The sequence below is a fragment of the Anguilla anguilla genome, chromosome 15, assembly GCF_013347855.1.
Source record: "Anguilla anguilla isolate fAngAng1 chromosome 15, fAngAng1.pri, whole genome shotgun sequence".
NCBI classification, from domain to species: Eukaryota; Metazoa; Chordata; class Actinopteri; order Anguilliformes; family Anguillidae; genus Anguilla; species Anguilla anguilla.
The window spans coordinates 30,384,278-30,411,316 of NC_049215.1; the positions used below are offsets into that span (position 1 = coordinate 30,384,278).

Sequence of the window (27,039 nt, forward strand, 5' to 3'; positions counted from 1 at the left end):
TTTGCCCCTGCAGAGGTGCAGCAGTCCCTCCACCCCCAGCGGGACGCTGTCTCCCACGGGCCCGGCACCCTCCACCCTGCTCTGGGAGGAGCGCCAGGGGCAGTGGCTCCGTCGGAGACGCCTGGACGGGGCAATTAACAGGGTGCCCATGGGCTTCTACCAGAAGGTGTGGAAGATCCTGCAGAAGTGCCACGGCCTGTCCATCGCCGGCTACGTGCTCCCGTCCTCCACCACCCGCGAGGTGAGGCGGCGACGGCGGTGGCTCCACCCAGCCGCCCGCGCACCGCGACACAAACTTTCCAGGATTACTGCTTCTCAGACCCTGGTGGATGTACACGTCCACTGTGATGTCAAATCAATCCTTAGGGAAAATTTGGACCATTTGAGGTGTTTGATCACAAATACTATGTGATTAGAATGTTCTTAACATTCTAATGCTGATGTAACAATCGTGACTGGTGATCGAAAGCAGTGGAGTTCTAGAACACTACAAACATTCCAAAATACTTACCCCTCAATGTGTTAAAAGAGATGGAGTAGATGGGGTGTAGGAGCTTGGGTGCTTGTGTGGAACCAACTGAAGTGCTCTGGTTTTTAATTCGAATTTCTGCTGGGGTACTCAATTAACAGGAAGTAGAACAGCATGCATGAACCGTGGCATGTCTTCTGTTTCTAGATGACGGAGGGCGAGTTCAAGTTTGCCGTCCACGTGGAGTCTGTTCTGAACCACGTCCCTCAGCCAGAATACCGGCAGCTGCTGGTGGAAGCCATCATGGTCCTGACGGTGGTGGCCGAAATGGACGTCAGCAGCATTGGAGGGATCTTGCATGTGGACCGCATCGTTCACATGGCCAATGACCTCTTCCGACAGGACCAGGTACGCTTCCGTTTAACCTGAAGATCTTCGTCTGTGATTGGTCCAGATGTCTCACTTGAGGAATATTGATTGGATCAGTGCTGTGTGCATGTAGAAAGAAAAGAAACACACATTTTAATTTTGCCACTTCAAAATAAAAAAATTAACAGATTATAATCAAGATGAAAGACTGCTGACAGTGAATATATATGCCATTCCTGAATCGCGTAAAATATAACCTATGGTTGGCAAATCGACAAAAAAAAAATGGCCACTTTACAAAAATGCATTGAACGTTTGCAAACCTTTGGCAACGTATACATACATTTTTTTTCTATCGGCTTATGTTTGCCTCTAACATTCGCAAACATTGGCATCAGATGTATTTCGCCGTGAGGCGTGTACGCCTGGCTGAACGCAGCTCTGGTCTGTGTGTGTGTTCCAGAAGGCCCAGGGGGCCCACGAGTTCTTCCTGGAGCAGGACTCGGCCACGGGCATCTGCATCTTCTTCTACGACAGCGCCCCCAGTGGAAGCTATGGCACCATGACGTACCTCTCCAAAGCTGCGCTGACCTATGTGCAGGACTTTTTACCCAGCACAGGCTGCCTAACGCAGTGAAATACCCCATGCCACTGCTCCTGGCCCACCCAAAGGCTGTGCCTAGCACAGGCTAACAGCTGTGAAATACCCTGTGTCCAGCACAGGTTGTCCAACACAGTGAAATACCCTGCATCACTGCTGCTGGCCCACCCTGAGGCTGTGCCCAGCACAGGTTGTCTAACACAGTGAAATACCCTGTGCCCAGCACAGGTTGTCTAACACAGTGAAATACCCTGTGCCACTGCTCCTGACCCACCCTGAGGCTGTGCCTAGCACAGGCTGTCTAACACAGTGAAATACCCCGTGCCACTGCTCCTGGCCTGAGGCTGTGATGTTCATCCCATCTTTCTGATAATAAACTCTGGGCTGGTTTCTCAAACCTGGATTAAACATAGTCCTAGACTAAAAACTTATTTCAATGGAGATCTTCACTGAATTTTTATTTTATTTTAAGACTCGATTTAATCCATGTGTGGAGAAACAGCCCATCAAGTTTCACAGGGTGGTCATTCTATTTGAATAAGTAATCATTAGATTATCTTTCCAGGTTTCTGTAAGTAATTAGGACCACTGCTCTATACAAACCACCAAGGCTGTACGCTCTGGGCGACACAGCTATAAAAGCTCAAATAAGTACAAGGTCAAATAAGGCCAATTCAACTGTGTCTCGGTACGATATCAAATTCGAAAATTTCTGTGGAAGGCTTTGGATGCATGTGTTCAGACTCAGCAAAAAGAATATGGGATTTGATCTGAGGTTTTTAAACGTTTTAAGGGATGAATGATGTGTGTTGCAGTGGTTAATGATGTCTGTTGCAGGGATGAATGATGTCTGTCGCATAAGCTATTTCAGGTTCAGTTCTGTCAGGAGAACATTGAGCAGAGTTGGAAATTACGGATATAGTCTGCTCTGATTTTAGGGTGCATTTGTTCATGGAATAGTTTGCTAGGTTATGTAATATAAGTAGGAAACCTTGGGGTTAATTCAGTTCTGGATTCTCCATGAGACTTGGAAGCAATTGGCTTAAATGGGCTGAATAGCCTGTTCTCAGCTTGAAACATTATTGTGTACAGACCATCACTGCTTCACACAAAGAACAGCTGTATACAGACTACCGCTTTGCACAAACCAGTCATTCATTATTAAATGCATATTATAGTATGAACTGTACACTTCTATTAGCAGTAGAGACTGGGAATCACCAGTTAGGCAATGAAGAATGTAATCACATCCAATACTGACCAATTACCCTTTACCCCTAGCAAATTAAAAGTTGCAAGGCTGCCTTTTGTTAGATGTGAATGCATGGCCTATACTGTGATAAGGGTGCTAGCTACTGTAATTATGTTCGTGTCAATCGTGTGATTGCATCCGCATGGAAGTTATTTAAAATATTGTAAATTACATTTGGAACTGATTATTGCATTTTATTGGTGTTTTATGTGTATTTATAGAAAGTGTATTCTCTGTTGTGTGAATTTCATTTTATAGAGTGAAATTGAACATAATTGCAAGTGTGTGTTGTTCATATTTTGTTCACTAGAGGGCAAATTGTAAAGTTTTTGTCTATAATATGCTGTATGTTTGAAGTGCGTAAGTTGATCAGCTCTCTCTGTGGTCCCATTGACTATGGATTGTAATATTTTACCTTTATGTGGTTGTCCATTTATTGAGTCAAATCTAATATTATTAATAAGTTATCAATGCAACTTGTTGTCTTGCTTCATATTTCATTTCATTTAAACGTGTTAAAATCGTCCAGCAATTCTGCACGGAATAGTAGAAGATGAATTGATGAGCCACAAACTTTCATCATCTATAGTGTCAGTTTTGCTAGCAAGCTAATTACATTATATTTAGCATTATATTTGATATTGTGCAATTGCATAGTGAAGACAAGCCATGAAATAATGACAAATGTGACCAATACTCCAGTATGATTACTGACAGTGTGTGTTTGCAAGCAGCCCATGGACTGTCAATTTCACAATTTTTTCATAATTGTTATTCAGTGCCTTCATCAGGCCATGTTTGCAGTACGTTGCCCAGTTCTGGCCTCCAAATGATATAGAAGCCACTGAAGTGGAGAATGGAAGCACAACTGCATCCAACCTTCCAACCTTAATAAGCATTAAGAAATGCCTCTTTAAAATAAGCACAGCCAGTGATGCAAATCTCACCAGCATAGATGTAGATCTACATTCCATCTGAATTAAATTCAGTATTCTGTAATGTTCCTGAGGTGTTCAGGTGTTGTGTTTAAAATGCTCTTTTTTTGCTTGTCATCAATACTTCAATTTGAAGAGAAAGGAAAAACAAAATTCTACTTTATTTTTAAAAAGGTTACCCTTAAGTTGACTTGGCAAAGAAAATTGTTCTTTGACTGTTTCACACTTTACACTTTTAATCGTGCTGTACAAATATTCTTTATATTTCAAAAAATGGTTATCTTAAACAAGTCAAATGTCAGTGATGATAATAATTATATGTGTGCACACACAAAATAGCTAAGTTGGCTAAGCACAGTTGAGAAATTTGGTTTAAATACAGTTAACACAGAAGTTCATGTTTTTAACAGATACTGTGAATGTTTCACAGAAAACCAGGATCCCTGGTGGTCTGTACTAAGTGCTAACAGTCAGGTATTCTATAACAGTGCTCTAAAATATGCATAATACTCTAACTGCGGAGTAGTAGTAAATCTTTTTCACAGAAAGGGAGACATCATTCATGCATTGTTTTTAAATAAATAAAAATGCCTTGAGTGACAGTCTTTATGAGTGGAACTTTTAGTGACTAAGTCTTTATGAGATTGGCTTTGAGTGACTCAGTCTTTATCAGAGAGTCTTTGAGTGACTCAGTCATTATTAGAAAGGCTTTGAGTGACTCAGTTGTTATCATAGAGGCTTTGAGTGACTCAGTCTTTATCAGAAAGGCTTTGAGTGACTCAGTTGTTATCATAGAGGCTTTGAGTGACTCAGTCTTTATCAGAGAGGCTTTGAGTGACTCAGTTATTATCATAGAGGCTTTGAGTGACTCAGTCTTTATCAGAAAGGCTTTGAGTGACTCCGTTATTATCATAGAGTCTTTGAGTGACTCAGTCTTTATCAGAGAGTCTTTGAGTGACTCAGTCTTTATGAGAGTGGCTTTGAGTGACTCAGTCTTTATCAGAGAGTCTTTGAGTGACTCAGTCGTTTCCCTCAGTCAGTCCTGATGCTGGTCCTTGGTGTCGAGTCGATGCACCACCCTGAAGGCCTCCAGGAACTCGTTGAAGTCGATGCTGCCGTCCTTGTTGAAGTCGATGCTGCGCGCCAGGTCGTCGATGACGCTGTCCTCCACCGCCACTCTCAGGTGTGAGCTGAAGAGCTTCCAGGTGTGACGGAACTCCTCGATAGAGATGAGACCTGGGGGGGGGGTGAAGCAGAAACGGCGATGGGGGATGATCACATGACCTCACAGAGACAGCCCATTGGTAAGTCTTTTACACCCTGCCGTACAAATGCACCACTTCCAAGAGCAACTCAATTTTCCCAGGAGTCTAACCCATATATTAATCCTGGACCTCCTACCCTTTAACCATCATGCATAATTTAATGATATCTGGCAACTGGTTAAGAGAGAAACTGTATGCGACTTACCTGAATGGTCTTTGTCAATAATATTGAAAATGATCTCAAGGTCAGTTCGGTACCGATACAAGGTTTCTGCAAGGTTTGGGGTAACCTACAGCAAGGCAGGTGAGACAGCAATAAATCTCATTACCAACAGGTCAACAGAGCTCATAATGTGATGTAATTAATGCAGCAAACATCTGAAAATGTGTATCGTATCAGAAAATGTAATTAAATGGTAATGGTAAATGGTAAATGGACTGCATTTATATAGCGCTTTTATCCAAAGCGCTTTACAATTGATGCCTCTCATTCGCCAGAGCAGTTAGGGGTTAGGGGTTAGGTGTCTTGCTCAAGGACACTTCGACATGCCCAGGGCGGGGTTTGAACCGGCAACCCTCCGACTGCCAGACAATCGGTCTTACCTCCTGAGCTATGTCGCCCCTGTCCTCTGTCATACAAGAATTAATTTTCTTGTATGAACATGAAATGTTTAAAGTTAATTAATCGTAAAACTAAAGTGAAAGAGTAAAATATCTGAGTAATGATGAAACAAAAACGTAATTGAAGCTTGGGTACTGGTTGTGTGCTGACCAGGGGGGGAGGCTGGTTCGGGCAGATGTTCTCGAAGCAGGACAGGTACTCCACGTTGCCGCCCTGGGACAGGCGAGCCAGTCGCGGCCTGAGGGTGCGCCAGGGTAGGTCCAGCCTCAGGACAGATTCTACTGCCTGTGCCCAGTCACTGAGAGAGATGGCACCTGGGGGTAAAGGGTGCGGGGGTAAAAACATGGGCGTACATTTAGGTGAAGGGTTTTAAGGGAAAAGTTTTCTGCTTAGAGCAGTGGTAACCAACCTTGTTCCAGAAGATCTACTGTCCTTTAGGTTTTCATTTCAATCCTAATTTGGCGCACCTGACTCTACTGATTAGCAGCTCGATGAGATCTCTAGCTGTTGAATGAGGTGTGCTTTGTTAGGGTTGGAGTGAAAACCTACAGGACTGTAAAGCTCCAGGAACAGTGTTGGTTACCACTGGCTGACTGAGTATTCTGAGTCTGAGGGAGATGAATCTCACTCACCTGTGTTGTTTTTGTCGTACTGTTGAAAGGTGGTCATCAGCTCAGTGCGATGGGCAAACAGCTTCTCCTGCAAGGCCTTCAGGGCTGAATCCTCTGCTGCACTTACCCTGTAGACACACACACATATGCACACACACACAGACACACACATAGACACAGAAACACACACGACCACACACACACCCACACATGCGCACATGCACACACACCATATACCATCATATAGCATATCCCCGTGGAAACTCGATGAGAGTAATCTTCTACTGACTTTTTTTTTCTCACCAGTACTGTTCTGTCAGTCAAAGATTTCAGCACTGTTCCTCAACTGTGTCACAGCTATAACTGCGACACCGCTGTAAATACTGTATAACATTATTTAAAGGGAAATCCAAAGAAAGAGATGCCATGTGAAACTCAGATTACGGTAATCGCCACATCCACACAAACCTCTGGTGCAGAGTGAGCTTCCTGGTACAGTGGCTGACTTGGTGCTGGAAGAATCGAGGGATGAGGTCCGCCCCCAGTTTGACGTAGGCCCCGCGGTTGCTGCCTACCTCGTAGTAGTTGGAGGCGGAGAAAATTGTGATTACCTGCGAGACAGAGACAGCCCAGGAGCACGGTGAGCTGGGCGTGTGATTGGCTGATTGGTGGCAGTTCGGCGTGTTCCTCGGTTGGTGCGCGTGTCCCACCTGGCCGTTGTGGCACAGCTCGTACCCCTCCTGCTTGCACTGGTGGGATCGGATCAGCAGACTGAGACCGTGTCTCTCCAGCAGGGTGCGGGTCACGTCCGGCCCAAAGTAGCACCCTCCCCCCCGGAAGGTGTTGGGCGTGCAGCCGTCCTGGATTTTGGGGTCACTCCAAAGCAAATCCACGACCTGCAGGCCACAGAAGCGCTACTTTTCCACTTGGCTTACTGTGTTCCGCACAGTAAGAGCAAGCCATTTATACTCACTTTACATTTATACATTTAGCAGACGCTCAGTTTCACACAGATTAGATTTTTAAATGCAGTTTTTATATAGCTAGATATTTTACCAAAGAAGTTCAGGTAGAGTACTTTGCTCAAACGCAGTGTCCCAGCTGGGATTCAAACCCACAACCTTCTTGTTCCTTTAACCATTATGCTACACTGCCACTCCAGTCAGTGTGTTTATTTCTTAAATGAGGGGGGGGGGGGGGGTCACCCTTTCTGTCTCACCTGCTTCCATTCCTCTTCTTCCCTGGGTTGCGTTTCTATGGAGACCATGGAGTCCATGCAGGGTACATAGGAGGTGAGGGTGGGGCTTAGCACACTGGAGGAGAGCCTGGGGCGGGGCTGATTGCGAGAGGAAATGCGAGGAGAGCACAGCGAAGATGAGGATGATGAAGAGGACGATGAAGAAGAGGAGGAGGAGGAGCCGCTGCTGCCCTTCTTCCGCTGATTCCTCCTTTGCGCCGAGCCTCTTCTCCTGCGCCTCAGGTCACCTTTTACCTGACTGCCACACCTGGTCGCCATGACGCTGTCCATGGTCCGTCTGGGCAGCCTGAGCGCGGACTTCACCTGAACAACAAAGAGAAAGTTAGTGTGCTTCTGTCAGCTCAGCACTCTCACACAAGCCAATCAAAAGCCACTGACTTCACCAGTCTAGTACTCTCACACTACCCAATCAAAGGCCACTGACTTCACCAGTCCAGCATCCATACACAAGCCAATCAAAGGCCACTGATTCTGTAAGCTCAGCACTCTCACACCAGCCAATGAAAGGCCACCAACTCAGTGGTTGTGGTATGGCCAACTAAAACTACCCCTAGGAGGCATTTTCATATAATTTTCAAAAGGTCAAAACCCACAGAACTGTACCAGACAGGTAAGATTGAATTTCCATCAAAAGAATGATAACTTTATTATTTATAAATCTAATTTCATGAAACAGTTCTGTAAAATATGGCACTAAAGAAAAGCAATAATAAAAGGTGATGTTAAAAATAAGTCAAACTACAGGGCATAATTCCAACATACAGCAGCCACATTAATTCTCATTGTTAACAAGAAGAGCAGTGAACATGAATGTGTGTCCCTCACCTTGTGTCTCTCTATGGACTCCAGGAAGTTGAGGTCAGTCATATCGGATATGCCACCGTGTACAATGAGCACCTTGCTGTCAATCACCATTGCCACGGGCAGCAGGCTGAAGACATCTTGCAGCAGCTGCAAAATATCCCTGCCGTGTGTCTGCAGGGGAGAGCACCGCGCCATCATCTACTGCACTGATAGTAGGCTTGTACTGCATGCTTCATGCATGCGTAAATATTCACGTTAGTTTTACACAGACCTGGGTCAAATACATATTTGTTTTGGATTCAGATACATTTCTGTGCTCTGTTGATCTTGCCTGGTGTAATTGAGCCTGCCAAAAATGACCAGTAGGCCACATTATGTTTTGAGAGTATTTCATTGGTTCCAATACACCAGGCAAGATCAATAAAGCGTAGAAAAGTGTTTGAATCCAAAACAAATACGTATTCGGCCCAGGACTGGTTTTACTTTGATCTCTGAAACGGCGCTACTCAACTCCAGGTACTGTGGGCTGCGAGTGTCTGTGGGTATTTGCTCCAACCACGCGCTACACCTCCTAATTTCACTAATGAGCTTATTTTCTGAGCCAAGGAGGTATAAAATAATTAGTGAAATCAGGTGGTGTATGGCATGGTTGGAGCAAATACCTGTAGACACTGTTGCCCACGGGACTTGGAATTGAGTAGCCCTAACTCTAAAACAGGGATGAAACACATTGAATTATAATGAGGAAATATTTTGTCATTGTAAGTTACATTACATTACATTACATTACAGGCATTTGGCAGACGCTCTTATCCAGAGCGACGTACAACAAAGTGTATAACCATAACCAGGAACAAGTATGACGAAACCCCTAGAGAGAAGTACCGGTCCAAGTGCAGGGAACAACTGCATAGTTCAACTTGGACCCTGAAGGTTAAACTGATTAACACTAAACAACGAGAATGGCAACAACGCAGTCTATGGAAAAAATACAAGTAGTAGTTAAGACAGGTAATCCCCCTAAGTCACCTACGAACAGCTGCCTAGTTACAACCCTAAGCTTACAGTCATTTACATGGGGGTAGGGAGGGATGGGGAGAGGTGCAGCCTGAAGAGGTGAGTCTTCAGTCGTCGTTTGAAATGGGTCAGTGTCTCAGCTGTTCTGACCTCCACAGGGAGGTCATTCCACCATCGTGGGGCCAGAACAGACAGGAGACGTGTTCTGGAAGTGCAGGTGTGAAGAGGGGGAGGTGCTAGGCGTCCTGAGGTAGCAGAACAGAGGGATCTGGCTGGCATGTAGGGTTTGAATAATAGGGTTTGAAGTTAATTCCATTTTAGAAACAATGACTTTACCTTGTATTTCTGCATAACTTCTTTCGTAAATCCATATCTGGAAGAGTTAGAGCACACAGGAGTGAATCACCAGCAGATTGTTTTCAGCGGACAGACCCAGGTGTGGCAGAGACAGCCGAGGAGAGACACAGGAAGTATGGGAGTTAGAAGGTGAGTGGTGTCCCTGAGGCTCATGTGATCTGTATGCGAGTTATAAGGTGAGTGGTGTACCTGAGGCTCATGTGATCTGTATGCGAGTTATAAGGTGAGTGGTGTACCTGAGGCTCATGTGATCTGTATGCGAGTTATAAGGTGAGTGGTGTACCTGAGATTCATGTGATCCGTATGCGAGTTATAAGGTGAGTGGTGTGCCTGAGGGTCATGTGATCCATAGGGGAGTTAGAAGGTGAGTGGTGTACCTGAGGTTCATCACGTGACCCGTAGGGGAGTTATCAGGTGAGTGGTGTACCTGAGATTCATTATGTGGTCCTCGTGGTTGCCCCGGTTCAGGTGCATGTGGTCCGGGTACAGAAGCATGAAGGCGAACAGGATGATGATGATCTCCACAGATTTCTTCCCTCTGTCCACAAAGTCTCCGTTGAACACGTACGGGTTATTGGCCGATGGAAGCCCGTTCTGAATGCACAGTGGAATGAAAATATGAAGTCTCCGGGTGGCAGAACACGCTTTGCACGTGCTGAGGGTCTTACTAAATCAGTCCCTAAATGCACATCAGCTGTGCATTTTAGCAAAATTCTAAATTTCAACCAAATGGTGCAGTTTCAGGTTTTGTCGGCTGTAGCTCGAATCCAGCGCATGTAACCTGCCTCGTTTTTCTCTAGCACATCATGAATAATGCATTCCGCCGTAAAGCGGTTTGTGTCTGCAGATGTCAGTGGCAGCTCTCCATTAAGAGGTAATGCAATCTTACCTTATAGAAAATGAGTAGGAGATCATCAAGGCTTCCATGCAGATCACCTAAATAACAAAATAAGGAAAGAATGATACTGTGTGCTGGAATGAAAGTCATGATTATTGACTCTAAAAAACAGAGGCTGACGATAAACAATGACTTGCTCTTGTGGTATCTGAAGTGGTTTGAGGATGAGTTAGCATCTTACCTTAGCAACAAAATGGAGCAACAAATAGCAAGTTACCTTAGCAACAAAATGATGAGGAGGCATGATTAGCACTTCTGTATTAACTCAAAAAGGGGGACTAGCCATGAGCACCGCTACTTAATTCACCTGGGATAATGTGTCTGTGGGTGTGCGTGTTTGTACATGTGTCTGCATGGGCGTGTGCACAAAGGTGCATGTGTGCGTGTTTGTGTGTCTTCGTGTGCATAAATCCAAGTGTGTGTGTGTGTGTGTGTGCGTGCATGTGTGCATACGTCCATGTGTCTGCATATGGATGTACGTGTCCATATGTCCATGTGTGTACGTGTGTACACATACGTGTGTGTGTGTGTGTGTGTTCACAGTATTTCCAGCACTGTGTACTTTGTTTCTTATTCCATCTGAAGTATACGAGGCTCTGCCAAGATGCAAGCACAATGCAGAGAGCCAATTGAAGGGAACTGAAGTGGCTTTTCAGGGCTGAAGTAAACAAGTGCTCAGGTCCTTCACAGCATAATCACAGTGTTTCTGCATTCCCACAACGACATTTCTCTGGCCTGGCTGGGCAATGCACTCTGCAGTTACCCAGAAACCGGGTGACATTCACACCGGGATTCAGTCTCACCCCCAGACCCGGGTCAAATACATATTTGTTTTGGATTTAAATACTTTCCTACGCTTTCCTGATCTTGTCTGGTGTATTGGAACCAATGAAATGCTCTCAAAAAGTGCAAACCCCACCTTCTGGTCATATTGGCAGGCTCAATTCGCAAGCTCAATAGAGCACAGAAAAGTATTTTAATCCAAAACAAATACATATTTGGCCCAGGTATGCTCAGCACATTGTTAATACTGGATACCTTAACAGGGTAGTTCAATGATACAAATTAATATGTGTTTTCAAAGGTAGTTGGACAAAAGTTGCGGACAGTGGATTCCAGCACTTGTTGATGAAGCAGTAATGTAAGAAAACATAGATCTATAAATATGAACCCAACTCACCACAAATTGTGATCTCCTTGTAGTATGATGTAGACAGGTGAATGATATTTGGGATCTGTTCGAGGAATTTCTTTGTTTCGTGCAGCAACTGTAAGACGTATCGGGCGTGAAGAGTCTGTGAAGAGCCAAGTGGGGGGCTGTCGGTTTCAGTTTAGTTTACAGGAGCAAGGTTATATTAGTGACATTATAACACAGGTAAATACAATAACAGGAGTGATGTTGTATTAATGATGTTATCACACAGTTAATGTGTGCATCCTTGAGGGTTTCCCCACCTTGGATATCTTTAAGAAACTCTTAAAACTCACCCTCTTCACAAAAGGCCTTTAACACCTATGGCTAGGGATTCTCTAATGCACCCGCTGCCTTGCTGCTTATCTGGCCTCTGTCTGTTGGGTGTGCTGCTAATAGTGTTTGTCTGTGTTCTGCTTGCATGTCCCCTATAGTGTGGCCCTGTTTGCTGTTTGCCTGTCTCTCGTATGGCTTTGCTTTGCTGCTTGTATTTCCAATGAAAGGCTTTGTTCGGCTGTAATATTATGCCTTGTAGCGCTCTGGGTTCTAAGGGACGTGCATTGTAAATAGAATTCATTATTATTACTACCTTCTGCTCCTTATAAGTGCTGAGGAGAGCGTTGGTGTGGTTCACATTGAGAGGGAATGACAGGTGAGGGCCGCAGTACGAGTCCTCCACGTCAATCAGCTCATACCTGGCCACTCCCCCTTCTTCAGTCATGGGGTCACCTGCAAGGTCCGGGAGGGTTATCAGACATGTACACACACACACACACGCGTGTACACACACACACACACACACACAAACACTCGCAAACAATCACATATGTGCACATTCACACACAGTCAAATGCACACGTATACACACACACGCACGTGCACATATCCTTGGTGCAGAACCACAGCCCGTACAGTGTGCGGTTGGTTCTATTGTCTAATTAGCATTTTAGCCACACGCAGGTGCACGATGCAGTGCCCTTGTATCCTCTTGCAGAATATTAATGTCCAGTAAATGTTCAACAGTGATTAATGCAGCTGAGTAAAGCCTGACATGAGTGGCCATTTCCCCTCTTGAAGCACATTTTAGCCCTCAGCCATTTGCATTAAACACCCACCCCTCGTCCGCTCATCACACAGGCCTGTGTGCAAGGTGCTTTCTCTGGAGGAGACCGATAACAGACTGAGGGGTCAACCCAGAAGCCCTTTATTTTCTTTTTTAAGGGCTGTAAATGCTTTGTACTAGTTTATATTAAAGAAAATGATGGGGTTAAAGTGGAATAGATGGACTGTTCTTTCTCTGAAAAATGATCCGGTCTTCTCTGAGTGCATGTTGTGGGACATCTCTTGGTGCTCTGACTGGGGTAGTGGTGAAAATATAAATATATATTTTTAAAAATGTACATATAAAATAGTGACCGTGTTCATACACTGCAAATATATAGTACTTCGCATATAAAGTACAGCAAATAACAGTAATTTTCTGTGTGAGCCAACTTCAGTCAGTCTTTCATTGCTGTTCAGGTACACACTAATAGTGGGTACTTGCACCCAGATATAGAACATCAAGAGGTCAAGGGTCAAGGTTCAGTCACTCACATGGACTGCTCCCGTTCAGCTGAGTGAAGTTGTCCAGCATGAAACTGAAGAAACTGGAGAGCTACAGGGGGAAAAGGGCGTGTAGACTTGTAGGCACAAGAGAATCTGAACACAGCAAACAAACTGACAAATTATATACACAACAGAATCTCAACTCTATAAATGGAATGTGAAATATATGTGTGCGTGTGTGTGTGTGTGTGTGTGTTTATAAATGCTAATTGGTTGTTTTTGATGACACACTTCCTTTGACATGCAAACAGGTGTTTTGTTCTTCACCTCTGACTGCTGACTTTAAAAAAAGCGGTTTGTTCTGATGTGACTGTCCTGCCCAGGCCGAAGGTGTAGTGAACAGATGATCGCTCGTCATCCCCTCTCCTCTCCTCTCCTATCCTCACCTGCAGCTGCTCCTGTTCCCCGGCGTACTCAATGGACTGGAAGATGTTCCAGGTGTAGCGACGCCTCATCTCCAGACGGGCAATGTAGCGGCGGTACCAGCGCTGGATTAGGATGGCTGCTTTCATCGCTAATGGTGACACAACAGTAAAAAAACTCTGCTCCACACACACACACACACACATACAAACAAAAAAACACACATACACACACACACACACATACAAACAAACACACACACACAAACAAAAAAACACACATACACACACACACATACAAACAAACAAACACACACACACACAAACAAACACACACAAACACGCACACAGACACACACAGAAACACACACACGCACACACACAAACAAACACACACACACACATATTGCTCCATGCTTCACACATTCTACGCCGCTGTTATCTTCCAGCACTTGGAATGTTCTGACCATTATTTCTGTTCCTGTATTTGCAAGTAGGTATTTGAGAATCCTTTGTTTTCTGAGTGAAAGTGAAAAGTGAATTTGCATATGTACCTCAGATGGATACATACAGCTGAGACTGAGATAAGAGTGAAAAGTGAAAAGTAAAAATCAGGTGTCGATGAGAGTTAAGAATCTAACAGGTAGCTGCAATTACAGGATACAGACTCACAGAACAATGAGAGATCACATGCTGAATTTGCATGGGACTGACAAACTCCATTCAGAAGACAGACCTTCTACATTGTGAACAACCCCACATCCCCCTCCCTCCTGACCTCCCCAAATCGCTACTCTACTACTCTACACTCCTCTGCTACTTCGCCCCCTATGATGAACACAGTGTGTAACTGATTAGAAGTGGCAGCAAGGAGGGAGAGCAATAGGAGTGGTAAGTGTAGAGTAAGGAGAATGTAAGGTCAGAGAAAGATGAAAGCTGCTTACTGAGAGCTGGGCAGCCGCCCTTGATGGACTCATCTGTGTGAGGAGAAAGTAAATTAAATAAAACCATTTATGGAAGACATCTTTGGGGAACGAGAGTAGGGGAAATTAACGAGACACAAAGGAATAGCGGAGAAAACCAGGAAAATGAAATTACTTCTGAATGAACTGAGCGAGAAAAAAGAAGGCGATGTTGTGGGGTAAAAAGGACATGAGACAAAACACAAGACAAAATGTCATCTAAATATCAAAGTACATCAAGCATATTTTACATTTCAGCTCTAATCGATGGAAACACCACTGTGGAATTACCTCCGTTTTCACGTGAAATGCAATTTTCCAATGAGGGGAATGCTCCAAAATATTACCAATGGTTCAAAAGAAATTAAATTGCAAAGTTCAAAAAAAAAAAAAAGAAAGACCACAGGAATACTGTTTAGTAGTACAAACAGCCTACGTTACTCCAAACATTCTGTCTTTTGCTATGTAAGTACATGATCAAAACATACACTGATATATGCAGGTGTGCATATATAAATATATATTTTATGTGTGCCCGATAAAAATAAGGTGTGCTGCAGTTTGATGTCATCGCAGAAGCAGCACACGTCTTGGGCAGTGGCACACTGTGCACGTCCATAAGTGTCAATTACATGTTTTGTGTGAGCAGCCTCTATGAACAACCTGTTCTTTCACAAGTCCCTTGTGTGTCCTTGAGAATGTGTGTATGTTAATTACGGTTGTGATTCATTTTCCAGGCCTGTACTTGAACTCGTGCCTGTAAATAGATATGTGCCATTCGACAAAACGCCATTTTGGCTCTCTCTTATAAATACAAAATGATTTTGATAACATCAAGTATATCCAAAGTTCCACAAGTAGTTTGCACTCTTCACATAAATCTGAGAGGTATAATTCAGGTGTGTAGGTCACAAAAATAAATGCAGGAAAAAATTAAAAGAAACCCACATAATGGCATACAGTGAAAAAGGAAAAAATTGAAACAAAGGTATACTGGTGCAAAAATAGGTTCATTCACGTGCTCATGTAAAAAAGTCCATAAAGCACTTTCTGTGTTTCACGTTTTGCTTTGTGAAATTTTTACACAAGCACATTTTGTGCATAAATATATTTTTGCATGGGTATACCTTTATTTGGATTTTTTCCTTTTTTATGTCAGTGTGGAGATTTATTAGAATTTTTTCCTATAACAGGAAGTCACCGTTAAATAGAGATGAAGATAAGCATCACCATTTTCGAGTCTCTTCCCTTGGTCTTCTGTGGCGACAGAGGTGCCACAGCCCATGGTTATAGTGGAGGACTGAACATCATTGTTAATCTATGTTGACAGTGAATATTGATGGTGGTCGCATTATAGAATCCTTGAGGCTGAAAGAAAAACAGAATCAGTGGAACGCTACATGGCAGGTTCACTGATGTCACTTTTGTGACTGTAAAATGGCTGCAAGCAACCAAATAATGTATTAGTATTAATGCTACAATTTAAAAATATATATCAGCTTAAACTAATACAAGTCCCAGGCCATTTTTCAACCTTTTATTTGAATTTGAACACATTTTCAAATTCAATTTTGTTATTGAATCAGGATATTTAACCTGATTCATGTGATAACAAAGAATTTTGCCTGACCTGATTGATGCAAGACGTGTTCAGGTGCACTGCTTTGTTAAAAATTGAAGACATGCATGTTAATCTGCAACTGTACGCATGGCTTAATAATTGTGCTTTTTTAGACATTCAATATGTTGAAATTTACCCGAATCAAGCCCTTCTAATAACGTATGACTTTCCATAGCCTTGCCATGTCAAGCAAGTAGTAAGCAATGGTTTAATTATGATGACTAATTAACTTAGCAATGGAAGTAAATTTTGAACCCTTCCAATCCCTTCCTGATAAGCAGGGGAAATTGAGACTTTGCAGCTGATTTTTTTTTTACAATGCATTAATACAGCTGGATGTTTTCCTGAAGTTATCAAGATTAAGTACCTTTCTCAAAAGGAAAGCAGCACTTTCCCTCTTATGAATCAAGCCTGCATGGTTATGAAGTCTGTTTCCATATCCACTGGACTAGACTGCAGCCTAGATTTCAAATAGTATATTTAATGACATTCAATTGAGCATGTTGATGTTGCACTACCCCTTGGTTTCACCCTGGTAAGGTAAAGCATATAAATTAAAGTGAACCTGTCATTGCTTTTAACTGAAGTGGAAAACCACCAAACGTCAAGTTTTCTCCTAGGTTTCAAGAAAGGTCTGGCATAATATAAACATGCCTTTTCAGCAGCAAAATCGACTTATAGTACTTTTGGGATATCAATGAGTCAAATAAAAAAAATTAAAAAAGACTATTTGATACAGTTGGATAACTAAAACAGACCTTTATTCCCAATCTTGTTTTCAGTGATCAGAAATTATTTTAGGAAAAATTGAATGACATTAGAGATCAGATTCAGAACCAAGCAGCCAGAAATGTAGACTACATCACCATTATGAATAGACATGATCACAGAATACACCTGCTCACTCATTAACCTTAAAACACTTAATAGCATCTAAATCCTTCACGTACATTTTAGATACGACATCAAATCATATTTTAAATGAGAGGCTTCCTTCTCACCATATTTTTAACGTCAAAAATATTTCTCTTTCGATCAGTGGTCTGAATCTTTAAAATGTGCTGTTATTAAATTATTGCTTAAAAACTACCTAAAAGATCGGAACACACCTTTAAAATCAAAATGTGATTTTTATAAGTGATACAATTACTTTAATAAATTGATTCGGGTAATATGTGTGCAAAAATTATAATCAGGTTTCCAGTTCTCTTTGTAATTTGAAATAGTTATCACAATTATCCCTGCCGTTTTAATATTGATAAACTGTTAAGCGCACGCATAAAGTAAAAGACAGACCTCCAGTCTTTCCTTAGTCATGAGACAGTATGAGATAATTGTCTATTTTCAGAATTCAGCAAAGCTTTACGCCCAAAAGCACAACGGATCTTTAGTGATGTGACGTGAATACTTAAGTTGCCATGGATACCTACAGTCTGTTTGACACAGCATGGCAAACTCCCTTGGGTTGACTACGCTAAACGGTATCACGTAAGGTTTGCAGCAATCCAGTTTCGTTAAATGAATACCGACCACTGGGACAGACAGAGAATAATCAAAATGTGCACAAGGACATTATCAAACGTTGCCGTTTTAAAAGCTTTGTATAAATTCCATTTGCCAAATAAAGACTTGGGCCGTGCGTTTAATATTTTTGTTCTGAAATAGACTGCACCACAATTAACTCATATTTCAATGCGCAGCAATGCAGTTGTGAGAAAAATAAAATATACAATTACACACCACTCTGACTACACGATTGTCTCGCTGAGAGTAATCCAGGAAAGTAAGACAGGCGAAGGCTACACTAAAATATGAGTACCCTATCAAAAATATCGGCAATCAAAACAAACATGTAAAAAAAATACTTACATAGCTAACGCTTTGGAAAAGCGTTGCGCAGAACTCGTTTTGGAAGGTCTCTGGGCACAGCGCTATACACTAGAAAGAATAACATCAGTTGATTGATTCCATGCAGAGGAAATAGTATTCGGAGATTCGTGAATCTGCTATTGTGAAATGCAACGCGTCAGACTACCAGATCCTGCAAAATGTGCCATCACCGAAGTAATCCACAAATCAACATACTTGAAAAATCCGCTACTAATATGACATCTAAAATAATTATCCGCTTTAATTGATTTGCCAGAAACCAGTAGGATAGCTGAAACACCCCTACTTCCCCAAACTCTCAGCCAATCAGTGAGTCACTACAGCAGGGATGCGAGAGGAAATCAGAAGCATCATTCAGCACAAGAAAAATATTCCATGATCATCTATGTAGGAGTGGCAAGCAACATGATACATCCACGCAGACGCACGTGTGTGTATGGTAGACAAAGAAAGTCCAAATTCAATAAATAAACAATGAAAACATGAACAAAAGATTACTTTATTACTTTTGCATCAGTATAAAAAGCATACACCTTAAAATTATTCATCCTGGTTACTTCTGAAAGGGGGGTATTACTAGATGTATCTTAGATAAAAGAACTAAGGTGAGATTGTTAATAGCTTATTATTGACCCCCCCCCCCCCCCCCCCCCCCCCCCCCCACCTTACCCTCTGATTACTGTATTTACAGGGTGGCACTGGAGGTCCTTATCTGTCAGATATATGGGCATCTGACTGTCTCATGGTATAAGTTCTGTGTGCTGTCCTGAAATGGTGCATGGTATCCCTTTCACTTCCTTCTGCCAATGGAAACAAATAGTGGGATTTTTTTAATTTAGAAGGAAAAACATGATGCACTCTTTAATAAAAAAAAAGACAATAAACAGTGCCTTGCTTTATAACATACAATATAATATCTGGAAAAAATTGCTGATTTTAATTACATTAAATATGAAAAAGCCAAACTGGCAACTTTCGAGTGTGCGAACTTTCCATTTTGTCCTTTAAATGTCCTTGTAGTTGTTCCAGTGACTTTTGGGATGCACTTTTGTACGTCGCTTTGGATAGAAGCGTCCGCCAAATAAACGTAATGTAATGCAAAATGTGACTTTTTCTTACGACCATTTTTTAAAATAAGGTGTGCTAAATGGTTATTTGATGCAAACAGTTTCAAGACTGTCAGTGTTCCAACTCTTGTTTGTATAATTTGTTAAGCTATTGTGCGCATGAACACGTGAACACGCGTTCACACATATATTGAACCACAGTTTCATTTTTTCCAGTGATACACGTACAGTCTGCAGCTATATCTGACAACTTCAAAGAAATGTCTGGATTCTGACATCTAACGTGGATTGTTACAATATAGTAGCAACACATAGGCAGAAGAAGACTCAAGAAAAAGAAAGCATTTGTTTTGCTGTGTGGAATCGTTATTTGTCTCCATAATAAGAACAATAACAGCCCTTTCATGTTTCTTTCTAAACTGGACACGTAACGGACGTTAATATTGTAGTTGTGCTAGGCGCCCTTCTTCTAGAATAGAAAGCAGATTTGATTGGTTGTTGTTTTTACCTAGGTAACGCTTCCTCCTTCCCGTTCTGTGATTCGCTGTTACCAAGTAAACGAATTGCAAGGTGTTGATTGGTTGTTTTGATTGGTAAGGAAACGCAAGGCGCTCAAGTGGTCTGTTTTGTGTTTGTAGGTAATACGGCAGACATTTATGATATAATATAAATAAATACTATTTACCTACCGACACAGTGGAGAAAATTCCTGATATTGGACCCATTTGTATTTGCATTTCCACAAGTCGTGACACTATTTAGAAATGGGCTGTTTCTTTTCTAAGAAATCCAAAAGAAAATCATCCAAAAAGGATCTTACTCCCCCGACGACAGAAAACACGACTAACAATGCGGCCAGCGACAACGTTGAAGAGGCACCAAAGTACAGCTGGGACAAGCGAGAGAAGGTAGGGAGCAGGCTAATGGTGTTAACATTATATCTGAGCCGGCTAACGGTGCTAATTTACATGGCGTGGATAACAAAGTGATTGTGTGAAACAGCTCAGCGCTAGCTACGCAGCTGTGGCTAGTTGAACAGGGTTAACCTCATAATAGCTACTTAAGTAAGATAGCTTGGGCAGGTGATTCACTAGCGTTGGTCGTAGTTATCGTTAGCTAGCTAGTCTAATACAGTAACATAATGTACACTGCACAGTGGATGTGCAAGAAAAGTTACACTGGCGTGCCAAGTAAAATACCAAGAATAGGTGATTAACGTTGACAACGAGTGTACAGTTTTAATTTTAGCAGTACTTTATCTGGTATGGCTACCTTCAGTTCGTTTATGAGCTAACTAGCAAATGTAACCTCTTTGCTATTTTCCCATGACATAATGACCCCAAGTATTCCAGTGCAGTGTTTTCGTGTAGCTTGTTAAGGTAATATATTTTGCTTGAGCTCATAATCAGATTAGTCAGCACACGTAAGGTTAGGTGTCTTGGCTGGCTAGTTAGCCAGCTAGGTATAAGTCTTCAACGATAGCTAATGTGTATAATGCAGCTTGATTAGGTCGCTAGCCGTTACACCTCAACATCTGCCTGTGTAACGTTGCTGGGTTGTCAACTGCATTTGAAGCGACCAGCCTGAGAGCCACGTTGTGTTAAACGCAAACAGAATTCAAAGAACGAAGATTTGCCATCAACAGATGACATCTAAAACACAGTTGCTGTGGTATCTAGTTTATTGATAACGTATTACACGTCTCACTAGGTAGAGTTTTTTTCTTTCGTTAGGACCCGTTACATTGGCGCTGTTCGGCTCTAGTGGTGATGGCAGATGATAACCGTCCATTCATTAAATTGGTTACAAGTGCTGTATGGAGCATTTCCAATGGACCATACTTCAGTACTTCCATACACACGTGGAGATCAGTTCAAATGCGTTGCACACCCCCTTTTAAAGATTCCCAAAGTCTTATGCTAGAACGTTTTGATTTACCCTCAGTAAGCTTCAGTGTTTCTAAGATCTCTGCGGATAATGTGATGAATAACGCATTATATGAATGGAAAAAAAAATCCTCAGTCTATTCATGTGTAGAGATTTTAACATTATTAATTTTACGACGGAGTTAAACCTTTTGTATCCGAAAGGTCTTCTCAATATGCTATGAAACAACAGGAGCTGTGATAACCATTTGTCACCTAGATATAGGCTTTCACCTCTGTTCAGTAAAATATAATTATAATACCATATTGTTATGTGCAGTTGAACTGTGCATCTCAATGTGAAATATTTAAATAACATTCAATAATGAATGTAATAACACTAAACAGTCATTATAAGAATATAAAAACAGCAGTTTAAAAAAAAAAAAAAAGCATTACTAGTGTATAAACATGTGGTGCTTTCATCTCAAGAGCCTGTGGTCGGTTGATGTTCTTCTAGGTGGACCCTAAGGACTTCATGCTGACGGGACTCAAGGATGCTACAGTTGGCCGCCTACCGGGTAAACTCAACGGGCAGCAGTTTGTCATACAGGAGTGTGAGAACTGCAGCATCTTCATCTTGGACCACTCGGCCACCATCACGATTGACGACTGCGTCAACTGCCGCGTGGTGCTGGGCCCCGTCAAGGGCAGCGTCTTCTTCCGAGACTGCAAGGAGATTAAGTGCGTGGTGGCGTGCCAGCAGTTCCGCACCCGCGACTGCAAAAAGATGGAGGTGTTCCTGTGCTGCGCCACCCAGCCCATCATAGAATCCTCCACGGGCATGAAGTTCGGCTGCTTCCAGTACCACTACCCCGAGCTGGCCGCCCACTTCAAGGACGCCGGGCTGAGCGTCTTCAACAACAACTGGAGCAACGTGCACGACTTCACTCCGGTTTCCGGGGAGACCAACTGGAGCCTGCTTCCCGAGAACACCTCGGTGCTGGACTGCGTCCCCCCGCCGGACAACGAATCCGAGTTCGGGTCCGTGCGCGTCTCCGCCGACGCCCAGCAGAGCGTCGTGCCCCTGACCCACGGCGGGAGGCGTAAGGTCAGCGAGGAGTCCTGCCTCTGCATGTTCTTCGCTGGGGAGCACACGGCCGCCAACGCCAGGAAACTCATCCATGAGGTGAGGGAGGGCCGTCTTTGCTGGATTTCCGATTCCCTCTTTAAGATGCATCGCTTCGGTTCCACTTATTGTATGTCGCTTTCGAAAAAGCATCTGCCAAATAAATGTAATGTAATGTAAGTTCCCTTAGTTAATTTAGTTGCTCGAGTTAAATGGCGAAAGCTTTACATTTAGAATTTGTCGTGTTCCCTTTTTATGCGGCATAGTCAGAATGACTACAGTCGGGCAGAGCTGGAACCCTCACTTTCTGTGCTGTGATCTCTACTCTATCTGTGACTCTCGCTGCTCTCCCCTGACTGAATACAGTGGAAAAACATGCATAAGGAGGATGGACTCTCTGGTCTCCTTTTTATTTGAAAATACGGACTACAGTTAGCATAAGGTGTGAAATATGCAGTTTATGAGTTTAGCTGATATATTGGTACTGGGAAGAAGTTGCAATGGATAAAGTAACATGAAATGAATGCACAGACAAAACTGAATAATGATTATTTTTATTAAGTATATATATTTAATAAAAATTAAAATTATGGGTGGGAACCCTGACTCGCGGAAGCAAGTACTCTCTTCAAGATTCTTAAACATGGTCTACTGCTTTTAAACAGGCATTAGGTACAAAAAATAAAAAGAGTACTACAGTAAACACTTGGACAAATCAGGCTTGTAATTGTTTAGAGAAAATTGTAAAATGTCCCATCGCTCCTAAGTAAAATCTGTATTCGTTAACATATAATCCAACTGAAAGTATCTACCCTGTTCATTTTCATACATATGATTCACGTGTAACATACTTTCTGTTTTTGTCCTCATGCCAAAACAGGCGACACAGAAGGGGTTTGTTCTCATCCAAACCAAGGAGGTGTCAATGCGCCCTGAAGATGTCAAAAGGGTGTTCCACAACAATGCGGACGGGCTCACGGAGTTGATCACTAAAGGTGATGTTTATAGTGGCAAAACTTCAGATGCACTCGCTGCCATATATGCATTACTCACGGAGATTAAGGACACTAAGTCTGTATTGCGTAAATATAATGTAACTGCGTTTATATATTGCAGCAGTGTCCGATTTTGTCCAAAAAGGGCCGGTGTAGGACAGGGTTTTGTTTTAGCCCAGCGCCACACTAACACCCGATTCAATTAATTCAGTCGAGACTTTGATAAGTAGAATCAGGTGCCTTAGTGCTGGGCTAAAACAAAACCGGTACTCACATTGGCCCTTATTGGAGAAGATCGGACACCCCTGATATAGTGCCTTTAATCCGATGATCTGAAAGTGCTTCTCAGTGAGGAGGGTGCTCACACCAAACACTGTTAATATGTAGCACCCACCTGGAAAGAGTGTAATATGCATGGATAAAATTTTTTATACTTGCTTAAATTTGCTACTGAAATTTTAGGACTGTGCCGATTCAACACGGAGTAGAAGTACAGATGGGCTGTGGAAAATCTGAGAAGTAACTGTTAATTTATTTTAGGTCCTGTTGTGGCTCTGGAGTTGAACGGAGATGGTGTGGTGGAGGCTTGCCGGAAAATTTCCAGTGAAGTCTTCAATGGAACCAAGGTAAAGCACCTTGCTTCTTCTTCCATAGGGCGTTACACATTTTAATCATAGTGTGGACATGATGTGATCTTTAAGTGAGATTAATGCCTTTTGATTGTTTTCTCCCAGCTTTTTGTTTCAGAAAACAGGAATTCGTCCTCAGCCGATGTGGACAACTTCTTCAATTTTGCGGACATGCAAATGGGATTATGAAACTCTGAAACCTGGAAGGAAAAATTCAGTATCTGATTTTTTGTGTATACATTTGAGGCCAAAAGTTTACGTACACCTAAGCTAAAGATATTCAGTTTTTCACAACTCCGCACATTTCATGGTGCAATACATTTCTTTTGGCTAGTCAATTTGGGCATCTACTTTGTTCACATCAGACGTAATTTTAAAACAATCAATTAGAGGCAGATTTATTTCAGCTTTAATTCACTATATCAGAATTACTGTGGGTCAAAAGTTTACATACACCAACTTGACTGTCTCTTTAAGCAGTCTGGAAGATTCCAGAAATTGATATAATGACTTTTTAGAAGCTTCTGATTGGCCAATTGTCATAATTAGGAGTTAATTGGGAGTTAATTGACACCTGTGGCTGTATTACGGGCCAACCTTTAGAGGACTGCCGTTTTGCCCGTGATATAATGGGAAAGCAACTCAGCCAAGAACTCCGAAAAAAATTTGTGGACCTCCACAAGTCCGGTTCCTCCATGGGAGCAATTTCCAAACAACTGAAGGTACCATGACAACTGTTGTATGCAAATATAAAATCTTGGGACCACACAGGCACTGCATCATTCAGGAAGGAGGCACAAATGAACCCCCAGGGCTGAATGAACTTCGGTTCAAAAGGTTCAACTGAACCGCAAGACAACAACAAAGGAACTGGTGAAGGAGTTTGAGGCATCAGGTACGAAAGTATCTACATCCACCATTAAGAGAATCCAACATTGCCATGGCCTGAAAGGCTGTCGCACAAGGAGGAAGCTCCTACTCTAAGACCGGCATAAAAAAGCGAGAATGAAGTTTGCAGGTGATCACCTGGACGAAGACCTAGCCTTTTGGAGGAGTGTTCTCTGGTCAGATGAAACAGAAATTGAACTGTTTGGCCATGATGATCAGCACTATGTATGGAGGAAAAAGGGTGAGGCTTTTAATCTGCGGGAACGCCATTCCGACTAAAGCATGGGGGAGGCAGCATCATGTTGTGGGGGTGTTTTGCTAGAAGAGGGACTGGTGCACTTCTGAAAATAGATGGCATCATGACGAAGGAGGATTATCTAGAAATACTGAAGGAACACCTCAAGACATCAGCTGGAAAGTTAAAACCTGGTCTCAACTGGGTCTTCCAGCAGGACAATGATCCTAAGCATACCTCCAAAGTTGTAACAAAATGGCTTAAAGACAACAAAATGAAAGTATTGGAGTGGCCATCACAAAGCCCTGACCTGAATCCCATAGAAAAATTGTGGACTGAACTGAAAAAGCGTATCTGAGCAAGGAGGCTCACAAACCTGACTGAGTTTCACCAGTTCTGTCAAGAGGAAAGGGAAAAAATTCTGGCAAAGTATTGTGAGAAGCTCGTGAAAGGTTACCCCAAGAGTTTGATTCCAGTAAAGCAATTAAAAGGCAATGCCACCAAATACCAAGAAAGTGTATGTAAACTTTCAACCCACTGGAAAATATGATATAGTACATAAAAGCTGAAATAGATCTGTCTCTTAGCTATTATTTTGAAATTACCTCTTATGGAAATAAAATAGATACCCTAATTGACTTAACACAGGAAATGTATAGTAACATGAAATGTGTGGAGTTGTGAAAAATTGAGTTTGAATGTATTTAGCCTAGGTGTATGTAAACTTTTGGCCTCAACTGTATATTTTAAATGCCAGTATTTTGCATTCTATCTGAACGGCAGCCGTTCATATGAATTCCATTTAACCATTTACTGAATTTAAAATAATCAGACAAGTAGGATGCAAATAGTTTTGTTATATGTAATTGCACACAGTTTGTCATTAATTGAATGTAAACTTTGGTACAGTGCTCTATTTTGTTAGATGTACATTTGCTTTTAAATGTCAGTTTCATGTCCACTGGTGAGTGTCTTCACACTTTCCTTAATAATGAATTGCAAATGGATGCGTTTTACGTAAGCCTGTTTACTGGAGCCACCATTTTGTTTCAGTCCTTTTTTAACATATTATTCACCATTTCCAGCTATTTGTTGAATATGACATACCTAAGACATTGTTTTTGTGTTTTGGCAGTGTACAAAAAAATCTGTTTTGTATAGCATATCTTCAGATGTATACTTTTTTGCATTTATACAGCATTTGTATTTGTCATATTTATGTAACTAGAGTAAAAATGTATTGGGTTATAAATATTTAAAGTGTTTGCCTTCCGTACAGATTTTAGTCAACATTTTTGGATCAGTACCTGTACTCCTAATTTTAGGCAGTTTTATTGCTCTAATAGGTGATAGGCCCTATGAATTGGTTTTATTTAGAAATAAGTTCTTTTTTATTTCTAGTATTGCTTGTTCCCAGTCTGTATTATTTTTCTTGTGTCAAAATTTTGTCTGTATTTAGTCATTTGATTTTTTTAATTGAAACAAGTTTGAATTCATAGTTCAGTTTGCACTAATTTGTAATGAACTTTTGTTTCACTTTGAAGGGTCAAATTTGACAACAGTTTAAATGTAAATTTATGGTTTCGTTTGAAAAGAATACTTTTAGCTGACGCATAATTTCTACATGAGATCTATGTCGGAGAACATTGCATTAGCACGTCACAAGTAGACCAAGTTCACATTGCTACATTTGTACACTTAAGAATCATGTTGGGCTTTTGTATTTTTGTTTCATATTTGTATAGATGTATTTTGTAGAACTGAATGTAAAGTGTGATAAACAACTGTTTCTGTCAGTAGTGGTTTCAGGTTCTCTATATCACAAGTTATATGCACACAGTCAATATGTTTATGATTTTTCAATTAGTGAACCTGCTGCCCCTAGATCTGTGGTAACCAACCCTGTTCCTGGAGATCTACCATCTTGTTGTTTTTCATTTCAACCCTAATTTGGCGCACCCGACTCTACAAATTAGCAGCGCAATGCAGATCTTTAGCTGTTGAAGGAGGTGTGCTTTTATAGGTTTGGAGTGAAAACCTACAGGACTGTAGATCTCCTGGAACAGGGTTGGCTACCACTGCACTAGATTCAGATAATTCTGTGTTTATTTTAAGGAGCACTGACACTTTAAATTGCA

The 27,039-nt window shown here is 41.9% G+C and overlaps 3 protein-coding genes across 10 annotated transcripts in view; 2 read left to right on the forward strand and 1 right to left on the reverse strand.

Annotated features, from left to right (window-relative positions):
• phka2 (phosphorylase kinase, alpha 2 (liver)) overlaps positions 1–3,167 on the forward strand; it is a 30,651-nt gene extending 27,484 nt beyond the window's left edge. For all 4 annotated transcript variants that reach the window (XM_035393509.1, XM_035393507.1, XM_035393511.1 and 1 more), the window contains 3 exons: positions 14–241; positions 677–877; positions 1,302–3,167. In XM_035393509.1, coding sequence (XP_035249400.1) covers positions 14–241; positions 677–877; positions 1,302–1,475 — 603 coding nt within the window. In that variant the 3' untranslated portion in view covers positions 1,476–3,167. The remainder of the gene's footprint in view (positions 1–13; positions 242–676; positions 878–1,301) is intronic.
• A 601-nt stretch (positions 3,168–3,768) lies between these two features.
• ppef1 (protein phosphatase, EF-hand calcium binding domain 1) lies at positions 3,769–18,418 on the reverse strand. 5 transcript variants are annotated; one of them, XM_035393512.1, is made up of 18 exons: positions 18,073–18,418; positions 15,813–15,950; positions 14,565–14,597; positions 13,645–13,772; positions 13,247–13,307; positions 12,240–12,379; positions 11,639–11,753; positions 10,450–10,496; positions 9,988–10,154; positions 9,540–9,576; positions 8,208–8,357; positions 7,344–7,685; positions 6,835–7,020; positions 6,593–6,735; positions 6,146–6,252; positions 5,664–5,827; positions 5,097–5,181; positions 3,769–4,862 (listed from the first exon to the last, which is right to left on the reverse strand). In XM_035393512.1, the coding sequence occupies exons 2-18, from the start codon at positions 15,865–15,867 to the stop codon at positions 4,663–4,665; spliced, it is 2,160 nt and encodes a 719-aa protein (XP_035249403.1). In that variant the 5' UTR covers positions 15,868–15,950; positions 18,073–18,418; the 3' UTR covers positions 3,769–4,662. The 5 variants fall into 5 exon arrangements, with proteins under 5 accessions (XP_035249403.1, XP_035249405.1, XP_035249406.1 ...); XM_035393514.1 differs by lacking the exon at positions 18,073–18,418 and adding an exon at positions 14,719–14,729 and having other exon boundaries at positions 15,813–15,876; XM_035393515.1 differs by lacking the exon at positions 18,073–18,418 and having other exon boundaries at positions 15,784–15,941.
• Positions 18,419–19,715: 1,297 nt separating this feature from the next.
• Positions 19,716–24,166, forward strand: LOC118214379 (protein XRP2-like). The gene is made up of 5 exons (XM_035394288.1): positions 19,716–20,068; positions 21,546–22,214; positions 23,035–23,149; positions 23,690–23,775; positions 23,884–24,166. Exons 1-5 carry the CDS (start codon positions 19,925–19,927, stop codon positions 23,965–23,967), a joined length of 1,098 nt encoding a protein of 365 aa, XP_035250179.1. The 5' UTR covers positions 19,716–19,924; the 3' UTR covers positions 23,968–24,166.
• The last annotated feature ends 2,873 nt before the right edge of the window (positions 24,167–27,039 follow it).

Bases quoted from the DNA above. Each gene is read 5' to 3' on its own strand.
- LOC118214379 (XM_035394288.1), top strand. From the start codon at position 19,925: ATGGGCTGTTTCTTTTCTAAGAAATCCAAAAGAAAATCATCCAAAAAG. The intron at 23,150-23,689 runs GTGATGTTTATA...AATTTATTTTAG, and splicing joins CACGGAGTTGATCACTAAAG to GTCCTGTTGTGGCTCTGGAG. The intron at 23,776-23,883 runs GTAAAGCACCTT...GTTTTCTCCCAG, and splicing joins AAGTCTTCAATGGAACCAAG to CTTTTTGTTTCAGAAAACAG.
- ppef1 (XM_035393512.1), bottom strand. From the start codon at position 15,867: ATGGGCTGTGGCACCTCTGTCGCCACAGAAGACCAAGGGAAGAGACTC. The intron at 13,773-14,564 runs GTAAGCAGCTTT...TGTCACCATTAG, and splicing joins GGGCGGCTGCCCAGCTCTCA to CGATGAAAGCAGCCATCCTA. The intron at 8,358-9,539 runs GTAAAGTCATTG...TCTCCCCTGCAG, and splicing joins AAGTTATGCAGAAATACAAG to ACACACGGCAGGGATATTTT.